The sequence below is a fragment of the Mycteria americana genome, chromosome 22, assembly GCF_035582795.1.
Source record: "Mycteria americana isolate JAX WOST 10 ecotype Jacksonville Zoo and Gardens chromosome 22, USCA_MyAme_1.0, whole genome shotgun sequence".
NCBI classification, from domain to species: Eukaryota; Metazoa; Chordata; class Aves; order Ciconiiformes; family Ciconiidae; genus Mycteria; species Mycteria americana.
The window spans coordinates 76124-100931 of record NC_134386.1 but is presented as its reverse complement, the minus strand read 5'-3'; the positions used below and the strand labels follow the sequence as shown (position 1 = coordinate 100931).

Here is a 24808-nt window from a genome sequence, read left to right as displayed (position 1 = left end):
TTCCATGAGAAATGTTGTGCATTGGAGCAAGAAGTTCCAGGATGGAGTTTCTTTAGAGATTGTGGGTTGTCGATGGAGAATTAAGGACCCTGACACTCTCTATCACAGAAACTGGAGTCAACACCCTGACTGTTCTGTAATTCACTGGCTTTGCAGCAAATCAGCTTTATACTAGAGCTGAAAATCAATGAGTCTTCCTATAATTAATCATTATTTCTACTTTATTAACAATGTATTTAAAATTAAAAATAACAGACTAATATTTTTAAAGCAGTATTACTTCTCATTCTCTACAAGGAAAAACATTGCATAAATAATTTCTGAGAAAAAAATAAATACGTAATTTACTCTCTGAAACAATACCTTTTCTCTCTAGGTTCTGGTTCCACATAAAATAATTGCAAAATCTATCAACATTGCGAATTTCCATAGTTTATATGATTTCAGCATAAACTCTACATAGAAAATAAGAACAGTGAGGAACTGTCGTCATCCCAAACTGTGTTCATCTGATACTAGGCTTAGCACTTCTACAGGATATATACAGCACGTGACAATTCACTTTCTAATAATATTCTTTAATGTAAAAACACAAACATCAGTCTGAATGTTGAGAAGCTAAGTAAAGGAAAGTTGCTGTCAAACTAAAGACTTACCAAAGTTGCACATACCAAAGACTTTTCTAGAGGAATTAATGACTTTAAAATTAGCAGAGGCTCACTTTTAATGCAGAAGCAGCATCCTACTCCCGGAACTTGGCTTGCACAGTCTTAGCACTACGAAGTGTGTGGCCAGATAATCCAAACTCTACAGAACAGAAAATGTAAATTGATATATCTAAGCTCATACTAAAGTCAATTGTGTTCTAGGAAATAAGGAATAATCAGTATCTTTTATGTTAAATTATGCATATAGTTAGCTGTTTACAGGACAAACATCAGTGAGGTTATCTGGTTTGAGAGAAGCATCCATTTCATAAATGTGCTCCACTTAGAATTTGTTTAATTGTTCCTAAAACAAATCCTAGTCCCTAAAACAAATATGGTTTTAGTTGTCAAATCTCAGTTTCGAATTGGTTGATCCTACAGTCTTTTAATTAAAAGTATGAAATAGATTTGTCACACTTTTACCTTTTTTTTGAGAACATGAGTGTCATATTTTGATTTTTGTGTTTTAGAGGAAACAACTGGGGCATGAGGACAGCTGACAGGATGTTAATTTCCCAATGATTTGACTTCAGTCACCATAACTGTTGAAATCCTTGCTATCACTAACTTCCTACAACTCATCCAGAGAGTGGTAACTCTCCTGGTGCTTCCCCTAATAGCATGCTTGTCCTGCATCATGGCACTTATAAAAGTGGGAAAGGGATCTCAGTGTTCTTTTCACATAAAGCGAGTAGAATGACTTCTAACAAAGTGTGATTGTCACCAGAACAGCTTCACTTTCCTCTGCCTTCCTGCTTGTACAAGCCACATGACCTCACGTGAATCTCCAAGGTGTACCTCTCCTCTCAGACCGAATTTAGATGTTGCTACCTCCAGCTCGGTTTCTCTCATTCTCTTATCAGACCATAACTGCTATAATCTGATAGATTTTTGACTATGTGAGCCTTTGACCCAGCTTAGCAGAAGGAATTGGAACCTACTGCAGTCAGAACGCCATGCTGTGGCCTGTGAGTGCCATGTGATGTTTTGTAAAATATCCAGAGCTTCTAGGCTGTTACCACTCAGAGCCACCTTCTAATAAGCATTTTCTAACTCATGCTGGTTAGATTTGCTGCTCCTGGCTCTGGAGAGACGGGGCTTCTTGTTCTTCTGAGGCCTGACAGTTTCCTTTCCAAAGTCCTTCAGCTCAGACTGGTTGTGGTAGCGAGTGTAGCGCTTGCATTTGCAGGACGTGACAGCTCGGAATTTGTAAGTCCGAGTCTCTTCCTCAGGACAAGCCATCTGGATGCGCTGCGTGCGAGTGTGAGCAGGAATGCAGCGATAATCCAGGGCATTCTGACGCCACCACTTCCCTCTGCCAATAGAGTTGGGAAGGAGATGTGAGGGCACACACTGACCAGAGCAGACCAGCTCCTTGACAGGCTTGATGCTACGGCAAGGCCCTTCCGTGACATAGCGGGTGGTTCGCATTTCTCTACAGCTAAAGTCGGAAGCATCTGCAAACAAGAAACACATTAATTACTGACAACTTTCTTCCCCATCCTTGAGAAAGCACTTCTTTGTTTCCGTAGCAGATATCTAGCTCTGAGCTAGATACAAGTTGGACATCCCGAATGGCAGAATTGGGGAACAGTATCTCCAAAGATTCACTCGTGCAGCTTCTGAATATTTGGCTACTCTAGTTATGAGACCCTTAAATAACAATGTACAAACGGATGAATAAAATCCTTCTCTTGCCACTAAGTAAATTCCATGTCAGGGTTGTGCAGGTGGGCAGTGGAACTTTTGAAGTGTAACCCCAGCAGCAGCAGTTACTTCATGGGAAATTTTGATGGGATTCTCCTGGCTTCATTTACCTTTGGGCAAAACCTTCCCCCATTGCTCTAGTTTAACTCTATTGACTTCAGAGGTCGACTCCAGATTTAAATTCTTTTGCAACAAAGAAAGTGTTCCTTAAGTGATTTTTAACTAGCATAACGTGTTCCACGTTAGGGAAATGAGCAGGTAACAAGAGGGCTAAGGAATTCCCACTCTTCAGGCGTTACATTTCCCAAGTTTACTGCTCTCTGTGATAATCCACACGTCCCGCATAATTTCCTTCAGACAGCTAGAGGCATCTTCTGGCTGATTAGGAACCTTACAGTGTTTTTTTCCCCCCCCTTTTTCTCAATGGATAGTGATAGGCAAATGAAACATTAGGAAATACAAGATTTTTTAGCATTAAGGATTTAGAAAAACTTTCCAATTGTAGGAACACACTTTTTCTGAAGGTGTCTCTTTTGCCAAGTGACATGCTTGGCTAATTGACTTGTTTGGAAGACACAGAATTTGATTTTTGAAGGTGTTTATCAAATACCTTAATCTAGATAAGCACATGTTAATGTTCTTCTCTTAGTCAAAAGGATAGTTTTAACTCAGGAACACTACTTGTGGTGGATATCCTCAAAGGTCAGCTTACAAAGAGAAGGCTGTGTCTGTTAGGTCCATTCTTCTTGCTGTGCACAAGGTGGTTCCCTCCTTAGTACATCAAAAGAGAACTCTGACCCTGAGTCATTAGTGATAGAACAATATTTGTACAGACATTTTAATTTTTGTTTTTCCTGTGATGTACAGAAACATGATTTTTAGTGCTCGGGTTTCAAGGACTGCATTAATGAAATGAAACAATCCTTGTCATTATGCTGTGACAAAAATGCTGACAACTGAACGCCATGTGCACGGAGTCTAATCCTCCCAAGTTCCCATAGCTTTTAAGAAAATGATGTCTGTCTATGTAAAAAATAATGCTCTGAATCAGGTGTATTGTACCACCATAGCACATAGGCAGATACAGTTAAATATACGGGCATTTGCCTCAGCTATATAGGTTTATTTTCTGTGCATATATGTCCTGTCCTGTATGTGTGCAGGTTCCACATACCGCAAAATTATTCATGGTGCAACTTCATGCGTCCTGGGAAGGTCTGGCCACTTTGGATCATCATTTTGATTCCTTGTGTTAAAGATGTTAAAATAAGTATGCAAGACCATTTTATATCTTGAATAACTGCCCAGTCTCCTTCACTCTCTGTTTCTTAAGTAAATGTCCTTTCCACTTCAAAAAATATGCACATATCAGTGGGACAGATTCCCCCCCAGTTGATGTCAGAGTAGTAAGAGGCTAAAAAATGAAGGTATTTAAGACCCTTATACAGTCGCACTCTCAAAAACATAACTTCCTTTTTTTTTCTTGTAAAATATTGTTAATGCTATGGTTTTAAACACCTTAACTGACAGTTGCAGCAGAAAAACAGTTCCCTTCCAGTTGTCCCGGAAAAAGAAGGCTAGCTCAGAGCTGCAATGCACAATAGTGGAAACTGTAAGTTTGACTTCTTGCTAACATGCATTTGGTAGCCAAATGTGTCAGTCTGGAGGACCAAGTTTGCCCTATTTGCCAGTAGAACACTTCTTTAAAAGTACCTTTCTCTGTCTGGTGCTAACTTCCCATCTTCCATCTCTCCTCACAAAGCTTGTGTTTTGCATCGTTGCTAATGTTAGACATTTGGCCAAATGCAGTGACAATATATTATGAAGTACGTCAGTGCTGTTGAAGCAGCCAAACTGATTCCAAGATTGCACACTTCTGCAAAAGAGAGTCCCCTCCAATTCATTTGGGCATTAATTCCCCTTGGGAGTGCTTTAACTGTTCATAAAAGCTTTTTTGGCTGCTGGAATCTGGCTGAAAATCTGGCTGTGGGCAAAGCACAGTGAGCAGCACGATTCTCTCATCTAGCTGAATACAACCTCCATGTGCCGTTTTTGCTGTATGAGCTTAGACATCACTAGTGTGACTCTTTCTAAATATTAAGAATTTATATTATCTCCACTGTCAACCCACTGCCCCATCCTAACATCAAAGAGAGAAAGATGACTTGTGATATTTCCTCACAGTGCTTGCAAGCACAAAACACAGAGAAATGTAAGTAGTATCTTCTACAGGTTTCATGTATTGCAGTTGTCTGCAGAGAGCAGCTGGGCAGAATAGGAATGCGTATTGTAGTAGCTAAGGATTGTTGGAAGGATAGACCATATTTTTCATCAGTAAACTCCAGTATATCCCGTCTAACATTTACACTGATACTTCTTCAATAGTAGGTGTAACTCCCTATCACTTACACCACTAGGTCTGCACCTAAAGGTTTTAATAAATAAACATATATGATAACAAGTGTTCTTTTACAAACTGTCTGTTAGGGTCCAAAACAGTAATAACGATGTTATTTTTCTTACCGTTAGGGTCTGGAGCTTGTTGTATGTGTCTTCCTCCATGCTTTGCCTGGTTCATTGTGTTGTTGTTGCTGAAAGTCTGCTCCATCGGTGTTTCTGTATTTTCAGTGATCTCAGGAATGATTTCTGTGGCATCATTTTTAAACATTTGCCACCCTTCCACAGATCGAAATGCAATTTGTACTAAGACACAGATAGAGCACACAGCCCAAGAGATCTGCATGGTGGCAGCTCACAGATTAGCTTTTCAGCACCCTGACAGTCTCAGATCCCAGGCAAAGGCACATTATTCCCCTTTTTTAAATCCTTTTTAGAACCAAGCCAGCCAATGACTATACAAAGTGGGAAGGGCCAGACAACAACTCATTCATCTCAGCTTTTGTCAGTGTGAAATAAAATGGGTGTGTGGGGGTGGGTTAGTGACAATATTATACAACTTCTATGTAAAAACTTCTCATATGCGCTTCATTTTTGTGCCTGGCAACAATGGTGATTGACAAGACTAGGATGAATTGCAACCTGACAAGTCTTTCTGCAGTTTTTTCTAACAATGTTATAATTAAAACCTGCTTCTACCTCCATATTTGAATCTTTGGCTATTGCCTTTTCCAAAAGTTTTTCAGACTTTTTATTTTTACTGTTGTTCTTCCTCTTCACCCCCCGCCCCCGGTATAAAGTAAGCAAATCTAGAAACTGGAGCTCAGTAGTTACGCTTTTCTGTCTCTGCAGGCAAATGATGGGGGGGGGGGGTGTAGCTTTTTTTTCCTTTACAAAACAAGGACCTCTACATTTTGTTTCACAAATGTACTGAAAGAAACAGGAAAGAGCTTCTTTTCAAAATGAGAGGTTGTTTTGTCTAGTTTTCCTTAAAAAATAGGATACTTGGAATATGTTAGTTGGGGTAAACAGCCAGCATGTTGTACATCATGCTTTTTGATGTGCTCTTTCTCACATTTTTATCACTTTTAAAAAAAAAAGCATTTGCATTTGCTTTAAAGTCATTGCATACTACTACTTCTGCTGACATTCTGTGCAAGTGTTGAATATAGGACATTTGCTTATTTTAAACACAAGAACATGACCAGACTGATTTCCATTCATGATTCAACCAGCAAAAAGAGAGAATTGATGACCTTATGTCTAGGGCACCTATGCCCAAGATGTATTCATGTGTCAAGTTTTAAAATCTCATCTATGGTATTCATCTTCCTTGCAAAAATATGATGATAGCGGTGATAGTTGCATCACTTCTTTGTCTCAAGACCACAAACACTTTCAAGTTATTTGCAAATGATGTCAGGCTAAATACATTAATTGGAATGCATCTCAGCTTTTAGTAAGGTTACATTGAGCTCATCCTAGCTACTGAAAGTAAAATGTTTGCTTAAAGCAGTAGAGGGACACCCATGTGTGTTACTGCAATATTTGTCGCATACATCCTCATGAAAATATTTAATGTAGAAGAGATTCAAAAGTGATTCACTGTCTGACTTTTCCCTACTACTGTTAAGACTCATTACCTAAGGCTTGCATTCCATTCTGACAATCCCCCTGACCTGGCACGGAAAATAGATGTCACCAAATTTAAAGTGGAAGTGCATTCTCCCTTGGTGTGACCTTGACAATAAATAATAGATTTAAGCAACGACCTGAGGACAGTTCACCTCTTCAGTCTTACACACAGAAACACACACAGCAGATGCACTAGTGGTACTGAGTTTCACAAGCTTTAGCCTACCTGCGCTGTACAGTGGTCCTTTCCTAAAAGAATAGCATCTGAAATATATTGTGACACGCTTTCTCTCCTACCCTTTCTCTCTGCCCAAAATTATAGAGATTTGCATTCTCAGAAGAGCCCTCCTTTCCAAATATTCCAAAGAATCTCTAAAAGCAACCATGCATTGTGTTGCATACAACTGTGTGCCCTTACTGTCTGTTCCCTTTCCTCCAGCCCACATCTTATGCATCCTACCATCTCAGAAATTACTGTTTTTATGGAGGGATACAATATACTATTTTCTTTTTACAAGATTTTTTTTTCTCCACAGCCAGTCAGGATTTCATTCTTTAATACAGACTGTTGTCACATAATTTGCCTCAGATGTGCTGATTCCTTTTTCCCTATAAGCAGCAGCAGCAGCAGCAGTAGCAGCAGCAGCAGCAGCAGCAGCAGCAGCAGCAGCAGCAGCAGCAGCACCACCACCACCACCACCACCACCACCACCACCACCACCGATTATCTTTCATTCATAACTGCCTCCTTTACTCGAAGCAGTTAATGATGGTCTCACAAATACAGGAAACCCAAACACTCAGCCATTGCCAATGTTTTTCTAAGCATAATTTTTCTCACTTATGAGTAAGTCTATTTCTGGCTTAGAGCTACAGGTGAAAGCTATTCAATGGCAAGGGATACACAACTTCCCAGGGGCATCACATGATTGCCCACCAAATAAAAAGGATTCAGAAAAAAAGACAGACACCAGCTTGGAAAGCTCTGGAACCACCTTCCTTGCAGATTTTGGTTGGTTGGTTGGTTGGTTGGTTTGTTTGGGGTTTGGGTTTTTTTTCCTTCAAAGAACAGGCTAGACTACCATGATTAAGTTATACTTGAAATTGTGTACAATGATCTCAAGCTCTGCTTTCAGGCCTTACAATACAGCTATTTTTTCTTTTCTTTGGAAATACTGACATGTGATCTTCTAATGGCTCTCAAATGAATAAAATGCTGTGGGGTTGTGTTTTGCTTTTTTAAAATTTTTTTTTTAAACTGAACAAGTCGGGAAGGATGACTAGGAACTAAACTAAGATTTTTAACTTGGTATTATTTTTGTCAGATAGGAATACCACCTTGTAGTGGTGTTCACCAACAGTGACCTTGTCCAAAGTGAGATCACAGCTTGTGGCACCATGGAGTACAGTGGAAAAGCAGAACAGGAGAGCAAGAAAATTGAGTACTGGTAATCACTGAACCATTGCTACCTATTCACTCCCCTATTTAAATGCCTTCAGAATTGTATCTATGTATCAAAGCTCAGTTTCTGTTGATTTCTCTTCCATAATGTCTGCCTCGACAATATTTCCAAAAGCTTTTTTGTCGAGTATATTTCCAACAGTCAGTGTAGGCCTGCTACAGAGAACCACATTTACAGTAATCAATTGTCACATATAACATAAAAATTTTCTTGATGTAGCTTCTCTAAGTACTTAAACAACCCCCTCTGTTAACTGTCTTAACATTTATCTGTATTACCCACTGGGAGAAATAATACCAAAAAATCTATGAAAGTAAAAATCAGAAGCTATATTTAGCCTCTGGCTTAAAACTTCTCACCCACAAGCTAGGAGAGCAGCCTCATAGAGGCAAGTAAAGAATCCAAATCCCATAGACATTCAGATTCCTTAACTACAAAAACATTCTTCCACATCCTGTAGCTGCCTGCCTGCTCACAGCACTTTCTGCAACAAAGCAGACATGCTCTGGGCTGCAGCCCCCCCCAAACAATTGATTTTTGCACTGTTAATGAAGCACAGGGGAAAAAAAGGACATATCAAGGACGCTATCAGAATGAACCCTCCCCCACCAGGGTGGAACTGAGTTTGGATCCTCTATATTTAGAACTGGGATGCTATTTTCTGAGCTGAAAAAACACCACCCTTAGCCACACTAAGAAGGAATCAGACCTATTAGGGGAACAGGTACACAGGGTTAATTGGCATCATATACTTAGCCTGAATGCGTTGCTGCTGCTTTCTGGACTGACTTCTGTCCTGATGTGCCTGCATTGCAACACTGTACTATGAAAGCAGGCACATATAAACCAGTTTCTGGGATCAGCTCTGTCACTTGTAACTTCTGGTGCCCACTATGCACTCCCCTCTGCCCACATCTGGGCCAAGGGGTGTTCTGTCACCTACCCAGGCCCTAAGACATACGTGTGCAATTTAAGCTTATCCGTGGACAATGGCTCATAATTTACACACTGCCCAGGAATTCAGTTTCTGACATGTTCAAGAACTTGTTTGCTTCTCAAACAGTTCTTTTTCTAAGATGCTGCTAAGCCACCCTTGCCCAAGCAACTTTTATCTGTCTCATAAGAATTTTGCTGGGTCACATACTACCTTGTGAATATATCAATCTGAACGCTTTGATGTGATCTCCTCCAAGTAGCCAAGAATAAATGGAATCTTAGTATTCTCCCACCAGAGACCAGCAAATGCACTGATAAATCATCTGGTGGCTTGTCTTTTTCAGCAATAAGACAAGAATACTTTAGATTCCCACAACAGCATTGTTCAGGGATGGAATGATGACTATCCAGTGAAGAATAACAAGCCTACAGCTCCATCTGGTGAGTCAGCTAGCCAGCGACCTTGGCATACTGGAATTAAAATAATAAAAAAAACCCCAACACTTAATTGAATTACTCACACAATCTGCACTTCCAGGATTTATTTGCAGAATAGAAGAAATGAATAGGACACTAATTCTCACAAACAAGTCCTTAGAAGATACCTCTCAGGCCTGTTCTATTTTCAGTTTTACTCATTGGTGAAGCCCAGAAAGTAATTTTAGAAGAAACCTCTGTGCTATACTAAGTGAGATTCCATTAGATAGTCCCTCTGTGCTAAAACCATTACAGTAAACTAGCAGAACTAATTTAAAAAAAGAAGGGAGAAAATCCTGCTTCTAGTTCTAGCATCAGAGATTTAATTAGTTCTGGACAACAGAAGACAGCTCAATGAAAATATTTAAATGATGAAAACAGAAGAGAGCTCAGTAAAAATATTTAAATTATGAAAACAAACATTGCAAATATCCTTTCTGCTGTTCTCCTTTGCTCAGCAGGAGGAAGATATATTTGACATAAGTTTGTTTTCCAACTCAGAGAGCATGTAGTGTTCTTATACACAGTGCTTTTCATCTTCAAAGCCTTTTATGAAGATTAATTAATTCTCACATCACCAAAAGAGGTAAGCCAGGCATACTCATGTTGTAGCAGAAAACGTGTCCAATACTAACACAGGCTCAACATCCAAAAAAGGAATTACAATACAACATACTGTGGCTGCTAGTCCTGCATTCGGATGCTATTAATGCTAAGTTTGAAATAACTTCATGAAATGTTCACTTTTCAGCAGTGACATACTGCAACATTCACTCACGAAGTACTTTCTGACAGCACCTATGGTTCAGAGTACCATGCTAGATACACCACTTGTTGTCAACATAGTAGTCTCAGCTGCAGGACCAAAGGATGAAGAAAGCACTCAGAAAATGTTATTTTTGCTTTGAATCTTAACTTTTAGTTACAAACTTCTCTCCTGTACTTATGCAATGGTTGAGAAAGATTTAGTTCAGCATGAGTAGAAGGTGAATTTAGTTTTACATATATCATCATTTTATCAATCTGGACTTTCTTCTTTGTTCCTTGCTATAAAATGCTAACAGCTTCTCGCCTCTACTCTTCCCCTCCTCCAACTTCACTAACTCTTAAGTACAAAAACCCCAAGCTATTGCTTTTTCTTTCATTGTGCTGGGTTTGACATGGTAGATATCACTATTCTATGATAGATGCATATTTTACAGAGACCCCATCCCTTCTCCGGAGTGCTATCTACACAAAAAGTACCACGCTGCTATTCAGGATAAACATATTAATGTAAATCCAGATCACACTATTTTAGCTATAACCAAGAGGTTTCAACTCCAAAAATGTAGTGTTGCTATTTGCAACAAATAGTTGTTTTAAAAAATATCTTCCCGAATTAGAATGCTTGTAAGGAACATCTCACAGCAAAGGGCAGGTGCGCAGTAACTTCAGAAGAAAAAAAAAGGTGTATTTCTTCCACTACTTTCTCAATTTCATATTACATGGAAAGAAAGCTCTCATTCTTGTTTTTATACAATCTTTCCTTCTACAATCAGAAAGAGAAATTTAGAAGTATACAGCATATCATTATGTATTAGAGGCATACGAGCTCTTCTTGGCCAACTAAAATAGGCAGAGGAATTTGCAACGTTACCGTACTTAAGCAGCAAGATAAGACTAAAAGAGGAAGGGTATGATCCATTAATGGAGCAGTGGTCTGACATTCTAACTATTTTTAGCCTACTCTAAAAGCAGAGCTAGAAGTGGTTTCATTACTGAGTCACTCCAAACAAGATATACCGTCTTAGAGCTCAATTTTTAAAATCAGTTTATAGCATTGTCTTATTTGTTCCTCTCCACCCTCATATTACAGAACTTTTGTTAAATCAGTTTTGTTATACTGAGATAAATGGGCTAGAGTACCACTGAAGTTACCACTAGAAGTGAGCAGTGTCCTATGAATTAAAGGAACATCTTGAATATAAGAACAAATTCCTGTATGTCTTGATTTGTCAGTATTTCTTGATACTGACAAATACAAAAAAATCACCATAAGGTAAACAGACTCAATTTTAATAAACCATTCTGTTTTTAATCTGACAACTATTAGCCTTCTTACAATCTGTGAAAGAGTAATAAAAATCTAATGCCTTATGGTTTCTTAGCTCTTTAATGGACTGGAATTTTTGAGTTCTAAGTAACAGGTCAAAGACAAAGTGCATGCACATGAATCTCCATTTTTTTCTTGTAGTGCAGATAGGTATTATGAATACATGGTGTGAGAGGAGATAGAAAGAAAAAATCTTTGCCCATAGTACAAATTTTAAAAGGATGATTTATAAGTAAGACTGCAGTATGAAAGAGTCGGTATAGTAGAAAAGATAAGGCCAGTATTCCTGTTCCCCAAGCTACACAGCATGAAATTAGTAACCAAGAATTCTGAAGAAGCAGTTCATTTAATACTGATAGAAGGGGAGAAAGGGGAGAGGTGTGTAGTTAGCCAATGAAACCGACTACTGCTCCTTATTACTGAACCCTCCCCACGCAACGCAAGCGCTGAACCCTGACTGACTGGAGGGGATGAAAGGAAACACTATGTAGAGTGTTCCCCAGCTGTCCCTTTGAAGGACACAAAAGAGAAAAGGCTACTTGATTTGGCAGTTCCCATCCTGTGCAAGGAAACAGAAATAAGCCTGGTCTTCAACCAGAATAACTTCTGGAGTTTAATTTCAAGAAAGTTATCTAGCTATATAGAACTCCCCCCCACCATTCCCCCCCCCCCCAAACCACACAACCCCAACAACTAGAAGTAAAACAATGTACGTCCTTTGTGATTTTTGATTAGTGAACCGAATATACAAAACTAGATCTGGGCTTACATGTGTTACTAATACAACAGTGTTTCTGTTTAAAATAGTGTTAAGAATTTCAATGTAGAACTACATTAAAGCACAGATAAAAAGGGAACGCATACATCTCAGGTTCTGTTAGTTTAACCAACAACTCCGAGTTTGCAGTGGGAGATCCTTTGTGTTAATACAGTGCTATAACTCACATTTACACACTAAGTCAGGCATACTGTAAACAAAGCTCCCTCTCCCAACATTGCAATGACTCATTTCATCTGTATGTCAAACAGAATCAAGACATCATTTATTTTAATAGAAAGGAAATATTTCCTATTCCATGTGGTACGTAACAATGCTCATTTCCATTTAATGATACCATGCAGGCAATCCAAGAAGTCAAGAGTGTACTTCTGCAAACTGCTTTGTAAGCACACCTGTGCTGCCGTACTGGAAGTAATCCGCATATGTGCTCATTCCATCCTATGTTACTAAACAGCGATAGTAAAAAAGGGAGAGAGACACTGTAATTCAATACAAGCCTCGGGAGCCATCATATTCTGATACTTAAGACTTTATCGTACATCCAGTACAAGCACTCCTAAATACAGACATTACTTCTTCCTTGCTCAAATTTTTTCCTCAACGTTTGCTTGACTTTTTTTCTAGTATGACTTCAAAACAAAAATAAAAGAGCATTTAATATCAGACTATTTCATGTCAATCACAACAGCAAGAGGTACAAATATTCTTGGAAATACAGTGTGCATCAAGATTGGGCTCTGAATGGCTTTACTACCACACACTGTGTATTGCATAAATCCACACTGAACACAACACTGCATACACTTCATTTTACAAGCGAGTGCATCTGTGCATTTGTATATATGCCTCTCCATTCCTTGAAGCTCCTTGAGTGTACTCAAACTTTAGGCACCTGTGTGCATGAAAAAGAAGCTTTAGAAAATACAGTACTTCAATTAAGAGTGAGCGAAGAGATGTGTTGGGGCTTTCAGAAAATGGTGCTCTGGTGGGATACAAGACAAGGCTTAAATGAATCACACTCAATGTCAATGCAAACCACGTATGTTACAGAGTCTGCAGGGGGCTCTGAAATACATGTGAAGATAGCTGTTATCACTGGAGTTACCCCTCTAAAAACACCTCTTTATTGCAACAGCTCCGAACAGTGACACAATTTTGTGCCATCTTGAAAGACAGACCCGAGTTCGAGAAAGATACTTTCACTAGACAAGAGCAGGAATTCTGTCTTCTTCACATTATGTGATTTAGCTTGGTGGTTGGGGTTTGGGAATCTAAAGCACCTACGACATCCTCTGATGGTTTGAGAAACTTCAAAAAATACTAAGGTGCTCTGTTCTAGGGCTTCAGTTTGCCCTCCTTCACTAATTGCTCATTGAGCTGGCAAAGCTGCCTTAGAAAGCCATCATTGGGGCCAATCTCTCGCTTCTGCCGGACAGTGCTCAATGCAGACTTGACATCCATATTCTGGCGAAGCATGAGGTAGGCGATGACCAGTGTAGGAGAACGGCTGTAGCCCTCACGGCAATGCACAAACACTTGTCCTGCAGGGAAGACAGGTCATAATTTGGGTTATACTGGAATATATGTTTGAAAAGCAACATGAAATAGCTAGGATGTAAAGCATAATAATATTAGTCCTTCAGCAGCTTGAGAAATACAAATCCTGAATGCCACAGTAGACATATAGAACTTGGAAGAAAGGTGCTATCACTCTGTTAGTAGCTACACAGTCTGTCATCAAGGATAATGCAGAAAAAAATGGCTGCATATTTGCTACTATATTACAAAGAGTCAAACTGTGTTTATTTACTACATTTCTCCGACCTTTTGTGGTTTAGAATAAGCCTTGCCCCTAAAGATGACCAGTACCAAAGAGCACAAATAAATGATGCAAAGTTTAAAATACACTGAAGACAGAGAAATATGCTGTTTGTCATATATTGCATCTCTTCAAAGATATCCAGCCTTTTTGCTGCATTGCTGCCAATTCCTATGCTAACTCCATGTTGGATCATACCTGGCTGTTTCTCTGGCTATTTATGAAGCCACATTAACACTCAAGTAAATGAAACTGCTGACTGTGCAGCAACAAGAACCAGAAACATCTAGTCACACCTATGCCAACACCAATAATATGCTTCCAGCTACTAATGAGGAAACTCATTCTACGTATTTGTTGGGTTGTATTGGGTTTGCGTGGCAAAGTTCTGGTAGTGCGGGGGGCGGGGCCTACAGTGGTGGCTTCTGTGAGAAGATGCCAGAAGCTTTGCCTATGTCTGATAGAGCCAGCGCCAGCCGGCTCCAAGACAGACCCACCACTGGCCAAAGCTGAGCCCATCAGCGACGGCAGCAGTGCCTCTGTGGTAACATATTTAAGAAGGGGGAAAAACCTGCTGTGCAAAGGCAGCTGGGAGAGAGGAGTTAGAATATGTGAGAGGAACAACTCTGCAGACACCAAGGTCAGTGAAGAAGGATGGGGAGGAGGTGCTCCAGGTGCTGGAGCAGAGATTCCCCTGCAGCCTGTGGTGAAGACCATGGTGAGGCAGGCTGTCCCCCTGCAGCCCATGGAGGTCCACGGTGGAGCAGATATCCACTGCAGCCCATGGAGGTCCATGGTGGAGCAGATATCCACTGCAGCCCGGGGAGGTCCACGGTGGAGCAGGTGGATGCCTGAAGGAGGCTGTGACCCTGAGGAGAGCCCGCGCTGGAGAAGGCTCCTGGCAGGACCGTGGAGAGAGGAGCCCAAGCTGGAGCAGGTTTGCTGGCAGGACTTGTGACCCCACGGGGGACCCATGCTGGAGCAGTCTGTTCCTGAAAGACGGCACCCCATGGGAAGGACCCGTGCTGGAGAAGTTCATGGAGGACTATTTCCCGTGGGTGGGACGCCATGCTGGAGCAGGGGAGGAGAGTGAGGAGGACGGAGCAACGTGTGATGAACTGACCGCAATCCCCATTCCCCGTCCCCTTGTGCTGCTCGGGGGGAGGAGGTAGAGAATATCAGGAGTGAAGTTGAACCCAGGAAGAAGGGAGGGGTGGGGGAAAGGTGTTTTAAGATTTGGATTTATTTCTCATTATCCTACTCTGATTTGATTGGTAATAAATTAAATTAATTTTCCCAAGATGAGCCTGTTTTGCCCGTGACAGTAATTGCTGGGTGATCTCCCTGTCCTTTTCTTGACCCACAAGCCTTTCGTCCTATTTTTCTCCCCCTGTCCAGCTGAGGAGGGGAGTGATAAAGCGGCTTTGGTGGGCACCTGGCCTCCAGCCAGGGTTAACCCACGACATGGGTAAATCCTGTAGGTAGGTATCCAACAATAATAAAGCAGGCCACTGCTCCCTTTGAGAATCTAACTCAATTTTATTGTTTCTCAGCTGCTTCCTCTCTGACCTGCTTTTCCAGACACAAAAATTCTCCCCTTCCCAAATGCAGTGGGAGATATGGCCCCAGGCTACTGTCCAGAGTAAATTTTTTTCTGAGACAGGAGAACAGATGAACCATACACACAGATTTTCATCATAACCACAACTGGCTTTGAACCACAGCAACAGAAAGCCCATTACCACATTTGCCTTGAGATGCAGAGGCTTCTCAGCTCAAGGCAAATCTCTAATCAGTAGCAAGCTAAACAGCTAAAAGAATTCATTCTCAACATTTCTTGAGAGCCCGTAGCCATAAATTTGCAAGATTTAGAGATTCTTGGTCATATACGTGGAAGAGAATTGACTTCCCCTCTGCAAACGATCAGAAGCAAAAGGGTTTCTAGCCTTCCTCTGTGAAAGGCAGTATCTTAATGGCTGCCTTCCAGACCTTTAGTATACCAGAAGTGCCTTCCAGAACTTCATACAACGCTAAAATGAATTGAAGGAAAATACTGCTGCATCCCTCTTCACTGTTCTTACTCTAGACTTCAATGTCAAAAAAACCTATCAAATTTCAGTACCGAGTTAATCTTAACGCTGGCTCCAGCATCACCCAGCTAAAATGTTCCTCTTTGTTTACCAGAGTAAGAAAACAGTGACAGGCGTGCTAGATAACTACTAAGACTGAAAGAATCAGCAACTAGAACTGCTGCTGTAAATTCAGATTGACTCTGCAACTGTTTAGATCAAACTGAGTAGGGACAGTCATGGCACAGCTGGCACTGTTAAACTCTTCTTTCCTACTGCAACCTGTTTCAGTGAGTCACAATGCTAACTGGAAGAGTCACATTTCAATTTTTAGAATTTTTCATACTCCACCAAACTGGAGGTAAAATTTCTTTCCATCTGTCAAAAGCACATCACAGCTCTAGTACCCCTTTTGCCCATTTCAGAGAAAGAACTTCTAGAATTGTTGGAGTTCTCATTCCTCCTTTTTCATGTTCAGTCATGAAGCAAGAAAGAAATTAAGCATATGTAGAAATAACTGGTATGCTGAAATAGTCAGACAACAATAAACACCATCTGGCCCACTGCACTATGTCCTAGGATTTCTGCTCTGAGGAAACACACTGTAGAGAAATGTGGCAATCAACAACATTGCAAATATCATCTCCAGCCTTCCTGCAATCCTAGGGAATAAGGAGGTAATCATCACGTAAAATAATTTAATGACTTAATGTAATAAAAATTGTAAGGCCACAGCCTCTATCCTTATCGTACATTTGGGAAAAAACCCAAATACAGCAGGTTGTGTAAGTACTCTTCAGCAATGCGTTACTTGTATCACTTCTGCCTTTAATTTATAACTTCTAGTGTCCTAAAACAACTTTTAGATCCTGAACTTTTTTTTTTTTATTTTTTCATGTGAACACATCTTCCCAGAAAGGCACTACTATAGGACGCAGCAGCTGTTTCACTTTTCAAAGTCACCCCTACACTGACAGACTTCCATTTGCCATATACTGGAGACCTACATGTATAGACAGAAGATTAAGATGTCTTATTGTGTATTCTGGTGTCTTTGATCCAGAGCCTTGATCTGCATTCCTGGCTTCACTGTTCAGCTGATAATCTGAGCAAAGAACCATTTTAAACAGTAAAATAAATTGCTAAGGAACATATGCAGTGCACAGAAAACATGGTAGAAAGATATTTCAGTTTGCCTTACCATCCTTCTGGGAAAGTGCTTTCTCAATAAAATCAGCTGCCTCCTCAAAATAGCGACTGAGGTTAAATTCTTGTGTATCGTTAGCTTTAATGCCATGGTATCTGATGCCTGTGCCTTCATAGAACTCTGCATTAGTGTTCACATGCATGAATGACTTCCCCTCTGCTGCATTCAGAACATGGGTTATCCCCAGACGCTGCAGCCTCATAATGTTCTTGGCTATGAACCTGTATGATAAAAAGTGTCAAGAAAATGATTAGAACTTGGTGAATCATCTCGGTATTTACGATGTCCCCAGAAGGTATTGATAACCAAAACCTTTGATTTTTCTGTTAATAGATGCTAAATATACTGTGCCCAGAAGTGAATTAGCTGCAGATTATAAATTCACAGAAATATTTAGAGCTATGGTCACTACTTGTGCATGAGAGAACGCTACTTTCTTGGCTGACAACCGAGCAGAGCACATGTGAAACTTAATCTGTTACACCCTACTATGGCATAAAATTATAAGTCTTTCTGAACATAACATTCTGACCAAAGTAAGAAAATACTGGAGATAACAGAAAGCCCAGGATAGTCACTTCTAAGATTAACCGTTATCTACATAAGATAATTTAAAAACCAGTTACAAAAAAACAGCTACCAGTGTTGCAGTGCTAAGTAAGCAGTACTGGCTACACAAGCAGACAGTCCAGACAAAGAGACATTTTAGGGGGCAGTTTTAACCACTGCGAAACAGCACCGGCTCCTTCTCAGGCCACAGGAAGATAGAAAGTAACTATGAATAAATGTTCCTGCATCTTCAAAGGTCTCACCTCAAGACTCCTGTGAGGTGTAGTCCTCTGTCCCTGTGCTATTCAAAATCTTTGAAGTCATGGAAAGATCTGGCAAGGCTATCCAAAGGTCAGCAATATAGTGATATAATTCAGTCTTTGCCACTCAGTGTTTTCAACACAAGTATTATAAATTTTAGTGTCTTAGTTGAAATCAGTATGGAAAATGGAAAAGATGGAAAAGAATCCAGATGAGTGATATTTAAGATGCTTAAGTCCTTAAGAAAGCATTCAGTACTTTTAGGTCAGCTAAGCCCTTTTCAACTCCTCAGTTCTATCAAATAATTGTAGCAAAACCACCCGCTTCCATCTTTAAGTGGCTAAAAGAGCACACTACCCTGTTAGTGAACAACTGAGCAGGATGATACATAATAAGCATGCCTTTCAGGCTTGACCATGACAATGAATTAGATCCAGTAATAATGCTATACGCTCTGATAAAAGCTCCAGGTTATACAATGGCAAACAATCCATCTGCTTAGTAACACAACTGATCATGCAGAAATCTCTACCTGTGCACTGGAACGCAATCTATAGTAAGAGGAGGTAACCATTAAATAATATGAGCAGACCGTTGACTCCTTTTTGTTGTAAAACCACTACTTTTCATTCTGAGTCTGATTATTTCCGTATGTCAGTCCCGATATTTGCCTCACTTTCTGGGGAAGAAAAAAACCCCATGTTTTATCACACCATGTGGTCTCCTAGTAAAATCTCAGCCCACTGGTCAACATTGCTGGTCGAGGTGCTTAGGGACATGGTTTAGTGGCGGCCTTGGTAGCATTAGGTTTACAGTTGGACTCGATGATCTTAAAGGTCTTTTCCAACCTATACGATTCTGTGATTCTGTGATTAGCAGAATGTGACAGAAAGCTTTAGCTGACAGATAACACAGTTCCTGCACATTTTGTGAAAAGAGGTAGCCTAAACAGACATAAATCCCTTTATTGTTTTTTTAAAGGCAGCTTTCACTATGTGTCTAACTGGATGTGGAAACAGAAATCTTTTATAAAATCTCCCTATGGCTCAAGTCATAAATTGCAAATACAAGGAGTCTTAATATTAAGCTGAGTTCCAGATAAGCATTTGTGCAGTATCTTTTTGGACAAGTTTCTAAGAGATGGCAATGCACCTAAGGGTTTTGGCTGGACACCTAGCGATTCTAAAAAAGTTAAAATCAATACCCAAATTACTTGGTTTGTATCTATATGAATCTCTGAGTGCATTCACTCATGATTTTCATGTAATTCAAGGCTATATGAACATCTAGAGTCTTCCTTTTCTCCTAATGACTGTTCACCCCTTAAATTGTAGTGTAAGCAGATGAATCCTTACGCATGAGTGAAGCTTCTACATTTTGTGCTGTCTGTGCCAAACAACTACGGCAATGAGCCAAATATTTGTAAAGACTTCATTACCCAAACCAATGTTGACAGATCTTCCATCTGGCAGGACATCATCTGTGCCAGGGCACAAGTATCAGTGCCTGGGGAATTCTGCTTGCAACACAAAAGTAAATCCTGCAGTGCAAGGCCAAAACAAAAAGTGTTAATTCAGCTGTGAGTTCCTATGCTTAGTGGGGTGAGTATATGGTTTAACTAATAGTATATAGATCAGTATATATCTGATAGTGGTCAGGATCAATAGGAAAGTTCCTATTGATGTCCTGGAATCATGGTTGAATCTGGCAACGCAGACTGGCTCCCCTGGAAGCAAACTCATGATTTTTGCAGATTTTATAGATTATTTTCTTGCACAGCTAGAGGTGAAAAAGAGAGTATTTGGATGCCATTTTTTCTCCCTTTCCAAACAGTCCTTGGATCTCTCCCATCCTTAACATTTCATTCCAGCTTCATCATGTTCAATGTTGAAATGCTAGCTCCTCCAAACAGCAGAGAGATGCTAACATCAGCTTCTTCTATTTCCTTAAGAAAAAACACAGAATCTTGTCTGTTCTCAATATGGAAGATTGAGAGTTCCTCATCCTGTGAGTAACACTAGTAAGAAGTGTTTCTTTTGAACAGAGATGAACAATTTTGCCAGCCACAAAATACAGGTCTTACAGAACCATGCATCAGCAATTAAGGGTACATGATGCTATAAAGTATTGCCATATGGGATTATAAGCAAATAAACCAAGTCCTTAATGGCAAAAAATGCCAGCACATTAACACATATAAATTTTCACTGTTATGTTCATGCAAAATTGCTTCCTCACCACTTTTTCCCTTACAGTCACTAAATGTAGTATTCATTTTGGGAGAATATCTTTCATACTCCTGACAACACACCTGCACTTCTAACACATTAAGAACAAAGAATTGCTTCATGGGTTACCCACACATGTTAAAGCAGACAGAAAACTCAGACTGGGCATTTGTAACCAGAACCTTTTTAACAAATACAGTTCTGGAGACATGGCTTGAATTGCTACAGGCTTCCAACAGTCTGTGAAAAAACCACAACCCTTAGCCAGTGGTTCAGAAAGCTAAGCCTGCTTGCTTTCTGGCAAAACACTCCTTTTGACAAGACATGGCTGCTCTGAATAAAAGCCCTACCCTCCAGTGCGTTGACTGCTCCCCCCATTTTGGTGTCATCTGCAACCCTGATAAAGACACATTCTGTCCAACTGTCCTGATCACCGATTAAGATGTTACACTGAAACACATCTTGACTTGTACAGAAATAGAAAATGAATTCTTGTTTTGCTATTGCTTGAAAAATACATAATTGTGCTTGTCTGTCACCTATATAATAATTCTTGTTTTAGTGATATTACATTTTTACTCTTGTCTTCACCAATCTTATCTAATCTTCTTGAGAGGTTAGAACTGTCTACTGTAATATGCAAAAACATTCTTTTCAACATATTTTATTTTATCATTTTACCTCCGTGTTTTCATTAATTAATACTTTCATGTATTGCATGGAAGATTGGCTCTGCCTGTAACCTGAAGTCATTTGACAGATAAACTTTTATTCTACACTATGACCCAATTTAATCTCATCCACCTGAATGTCTCTGTGTTGTCATTTTTATCTAAAGATGAGTTACTCGTAAGGAGAGACAGCAGCACCCCTATGCAAAGTATTCTAAAAGGTTTCCAACAGAAGTTTCTGACTCTCACTCAGACATTTTAATTCTTTCCTGTGAGTTCCTGTTCAAATTCTATTGCTTTTATGCCATGTATTGGGATTCCAATCCCCCCATGTTAAAAATCTACAGATGTGGCTACTCCATGAATTCCTATCGTTATAAAATCTCTGCCGCTTGTAGTCATAAATGTGGCCCTATATTGCAGAAAGGTTTGATCCATCTACGTCAAAGCAGAGGTTGGAATGTCAGATCAAATGACCGAGTTACTTTGTTCCCCTGCTATATTACCTTCCTGGACTTTCCTGTAGCCCAATGCAAAGTGCTTCCAATGACTCCTCAGAGATTCAGCAAGGAGATGTGTGCAGCAAAGGCCAAAACCGAGATATGAGGTGAGCGCCAATCAGAACGGCACCAGGACAGCTTCAAATACAAGATGTATTCCAAGCTCTGCACAGATGCTAGAGCAGGACAAGACAGGCTAATGAACTGCAAATACAGGCACCAAACAAGGCTATGGCTTATTTCCTGCTGTCCTGGTTTCGGCTGGGATAAGAGTTAATTTTCCTTCCAGTAGCTGCTATAGTGCTGTGTTTTGGATTTACTATGAGAATAATGTTGATAACACACTGATGTTTTAGTTGTTGCTGAGTAATGCTTACACTAGTCAAGGGCTTTTCAGCTTCCCATGCTCTGCCAGGTGCACAAGAAGCTGTGAGGGGGCACAGCCAAACTGGCCAAAGGGCTATTCCATACCATATGGCGTCATGCCCAGTATATAAACTGGGGGGAGCTGGCCGGAGGGTAGCGATCACTGCTCGGGGACAGGCTGGGCCGATATCGGTCGGCGGGCGGTGAGCGGTTGCGTCACTTGTTTTTTTTTCTTGGGTTTTGTTCCCCCCCCGCCCCCTGTTGTTTATTATTATTAATTATTATTATTATTTTACTTTATTTCAATTATTGAACTGTTCTTATCTCAACCTACGAGTTTTCTCGCTTTTGCTCTTCAGATTCTCTCCCCCATCCCACCGGGGGGGAGGGTGAGCGAGCGGCTGGGTGGTGCTTGGTTGCCGACAGGGGCTGAACCACGACACTTGCACACAGTAGCAAAAGCTTTATTGATGCCTTGCACACAGTTGGACCCACATATGCACAAAGCCTGAGCGGCTGAGTGCAAAGGAGGTCCACTTCCCCAGCAGTTCACAGGAGAAGGAGTCAAGTCAGAAAAACAGATCTCTCGTCAGCCTTATCTTTAGACAAGGAGAGTACAGAAAAGGGACATGTAGCTGGAAATGGTGTGAGAACAGATCTGCACAGTTTCAAAGTCTTTCAAAATGACAGCTAATAGAGCAAATGCTACTGACAATGCAGTATACCCTAACCCCACTTGATACAAAAAAATCCTCTTAAGAATTAGTATTATTTCCAGTTTGACAATATCAAAGTTCACCCTGCAGTGACTGAATCTTAATAGACATTCATCTATTCAACTAGACCTCACCATTATCTTAACTCTCTGTGGATGTTTCAAAGATATTACTGCCTACCAAGTCTTGATAAATTAAGCAGGCTGTCTGTTCCCACTGTGAAATAGCTTTTTCAGCCCACAAAGTCATTTCTTACCTCTAGCTGTCCTCCACAATTTTTCAGCATCCTTTTAAAAACAGTGATGGTAAAAATGCATTTTGTGTGCTAGTTCAACTAACAGTTAAACTGTTCTTATGCTACAAACTGCACTGGTGCTCCAGATATTTTCTGTTGTCAATTATTACATAAAAAGCCCTTCTCAGTTGTAAAGCTTTCCACTAGACAGACATTTTCCATCCTGCAACTTACACATGCATTCTCTATTCCTAGACAACCTTGCATCTGAATGTATTAAACTCCATACTGGATAATTAAAACCAATTACTGAACAATGAAAACTACTCTGTAGTAGCCAACTATCTTCAAAGTTATTTTTAAATTATTTACTGCGCAAATCACCTTGCAGGCTATGACTTAATTTCTTCCAGGTAACTGCTAAAAATATGAAGAAGGTGGCTGTCAGACATCAGATTGGCCATTGAGATAATAATTTCAGTCCTATCTCTAGATGCATATGTCCTGCATCAACTGGCAGTGACAAACATAATTTGGTTTGGCTTAGGAGAAAGTTAATGAAAACCAATGGGTTTGACTTATATTTCTTTAGGAGTCACAAGCTTCAAATAAGAACAGGGATCCAGTATACTACACATGTATCAAAAAGTCCCAAATTTCACAGAGATGAAGTGTACAAAGATGGACAAAAAGGGGAAAGAGAACCAGCAGGATATGACAGGATTGGAGCAGATAACTGAAATCATAATCATGGTGCAAAGAATAAACTTCATATAACTGAGAAAAGAAGTGCTGCTGGTGAACCCTGAACACTTTTCCCCATTTAAGGGCTTTCATCATAGCCGTACCTGTATCGCTCTGGCTCCCATCATGTGCATGAATACTTAATTAGGATGAGGGTTTTTAGGACTTAAGAGTGCAGAAACATTCATTTGACCAATCACAGACAGGGGCGGTGACTCCTATTAAAGTCTTGCTTCCTTTAGGCCATTTTGCACGTGGTTAAACTGAGATCTAATATCCATATTGCTACGTTGCTCGTTCTTCCATGTTCCAGCTTATTCCACTCATCTCAAATACGGTCATTACACTGGTGTTGTGATCGGGCTTCTACAGACGATATTGTACATATACCTCACGGCATCTTGTCTCTCCTCCCTCTTCTGTGTGGATCACCACAACTTGTTAGCGAGAGCAGGAAATATCAGGAGAAAAAGAAGCCCAGCGCTGAGCAGGTGTGTTTCATTCTTAAGCAACTTAATTAGTTTTAATCCTGTTTCAGCTCTATTTTAGCTTAGATTTGGGACTTCAACAGGGTACTGAACATTTTGGCAGATGCCATTTATGAGCTGTGCCTCGTCGTTTGCCGTGTCAGGCACCAGCAGGAGCCCCAGGCAGCCTGCTGCCACAGGCCTCCCGGCTAGCAGCTCCCTTAAGCTGGAGACCCCCGGGCCGCACAGCCCGGGCCGGCTCCGGAGGCCCTCCCGGGGCCCGCGCAGACCCAGCAGACTCCGCCCTGCAGCCCGACTTCCTCCGGCTCAAACTCCCGTTCAGGCGGCGACTCGGCGAACGCCCCGCGTCCCACAACCCTGCACGGCCTCGCAGCCCGCCTACCCCAACCTCTGCGCTCCAGGGCCTACGAGAGCGCCAGGCTCACAAACGCGGGCCCCCCGCTTCCGCCGCGGCCGGCCTCGCCTCCCGCGAGCCGCCCGCCTCAGCCCCGGCCCGCTGCACTCACGCGTTCCCCACGTGGATGCGCGGCACCACCTCGTTGCTGTGCGCGCTGGGTAGGCTGTAGCAGCCGCTCCCGTTAGCCAGAAGGTCGTTCAGCTCCTCCACCGAGATCTGATAATCGGACATGGCCGGGCCGCGCCGATCCCCGCCGGCCAGCCGCGGGCCCCTCGGCGCAGCAGCTCGGGCCTGGCGCGCTCCCGCCCCGCCCCGCCTGGCACCGGCCGCCGCCTGAGGGGCGGAGTCGCGTCAGCGGGT

The 24808-nt window shown here is 41.1% G+C and overlaps 2 protein-coding genes across 2 annotated transcripts; both read right to left on the bottom strand.

Moving 5' to 3' along the window:
- Positions 1-266: 266 nt before the first annotated feature.
- On the bottom strand, positions 267-7055 carry SOST (sclerostin). Its single transcript, XM_075523376.1, has 2 exons — positions 4938-7055; positions 267-2164 (listed from the first exon to the last, which is right to left on the bottom strand). Exons 1-2 carry the CDS (start codon positions 5155-5157, stop codon positions 1743-1745), a joined length of 642 nt encoding a protein of 213 aa, XP_075379491.1. The 5' UTR covers positions 5158-7055; the 3' UTR covers positions 267-1742.
- Positions 7056-12438: 5383 nt separating this feature from the next.
- DUSP3 (dual specificity phosphatase 3) lies at positions 12439-24690 on the bottom strand. The gene is made up of 3 exons (XM_075523374.1): positions 24558-24690; positions 17288-17514; positions 12439-13739 (listed from the first exon to the last, which is right to left on the bottom strand). The coding sequence occupies exons 1-3, from the start codon at positions 24677-24679 to the stop codon at positions 13534-13536; spliced, it is 555 nt and encodes a 184-aa protein (XP_075379489.1). The 5' UTR covers positions 24680-24690; the 3' UTR covers positions 12439-13533.
- Between the last annotated feature and the right edge of the window lie 118 nt (positions 24691-24808).

Bases quoted from the DNA above. Each gene is read 5' to 3' on its own strand.
- SOST (XM_075523376.1), bottom strand. From the start codon at position 5,157: ATGCAGATCTCTTGGGCTGTGTGCTCTATCTGTGTCTTAGTACAAATT. The intron at 2,165-4,937 runs GTAAGAAAAATA...TCTTGTTTGCAG, and splicing joins ACAAGCTCCAGACCCTAACG to ATGCTTCCGACTTTAGCTGT.
- DUSP3 (XM_075523374.1), bottom strand. From the start codon at position 24,679: ATGTCCGATTATCAGATCTCGGTGGAGGAGCTGAACGACCTTCTGGCT. The intron at 17,515-24,557 runs GTGAGTGCAGCG...TTTATCATACAG, and splicing joins CGCATCCACGTGGGGAACGC to GTTCATAGCCAAGAACATTA. The intron at 13,740-17,287 runs GTAAGGCAAACT...TCTTCCCTGCAG, and splicing joins AGCACTTTCCCAGAAGGATG to GACAAGTGTTTGTGCATTGC.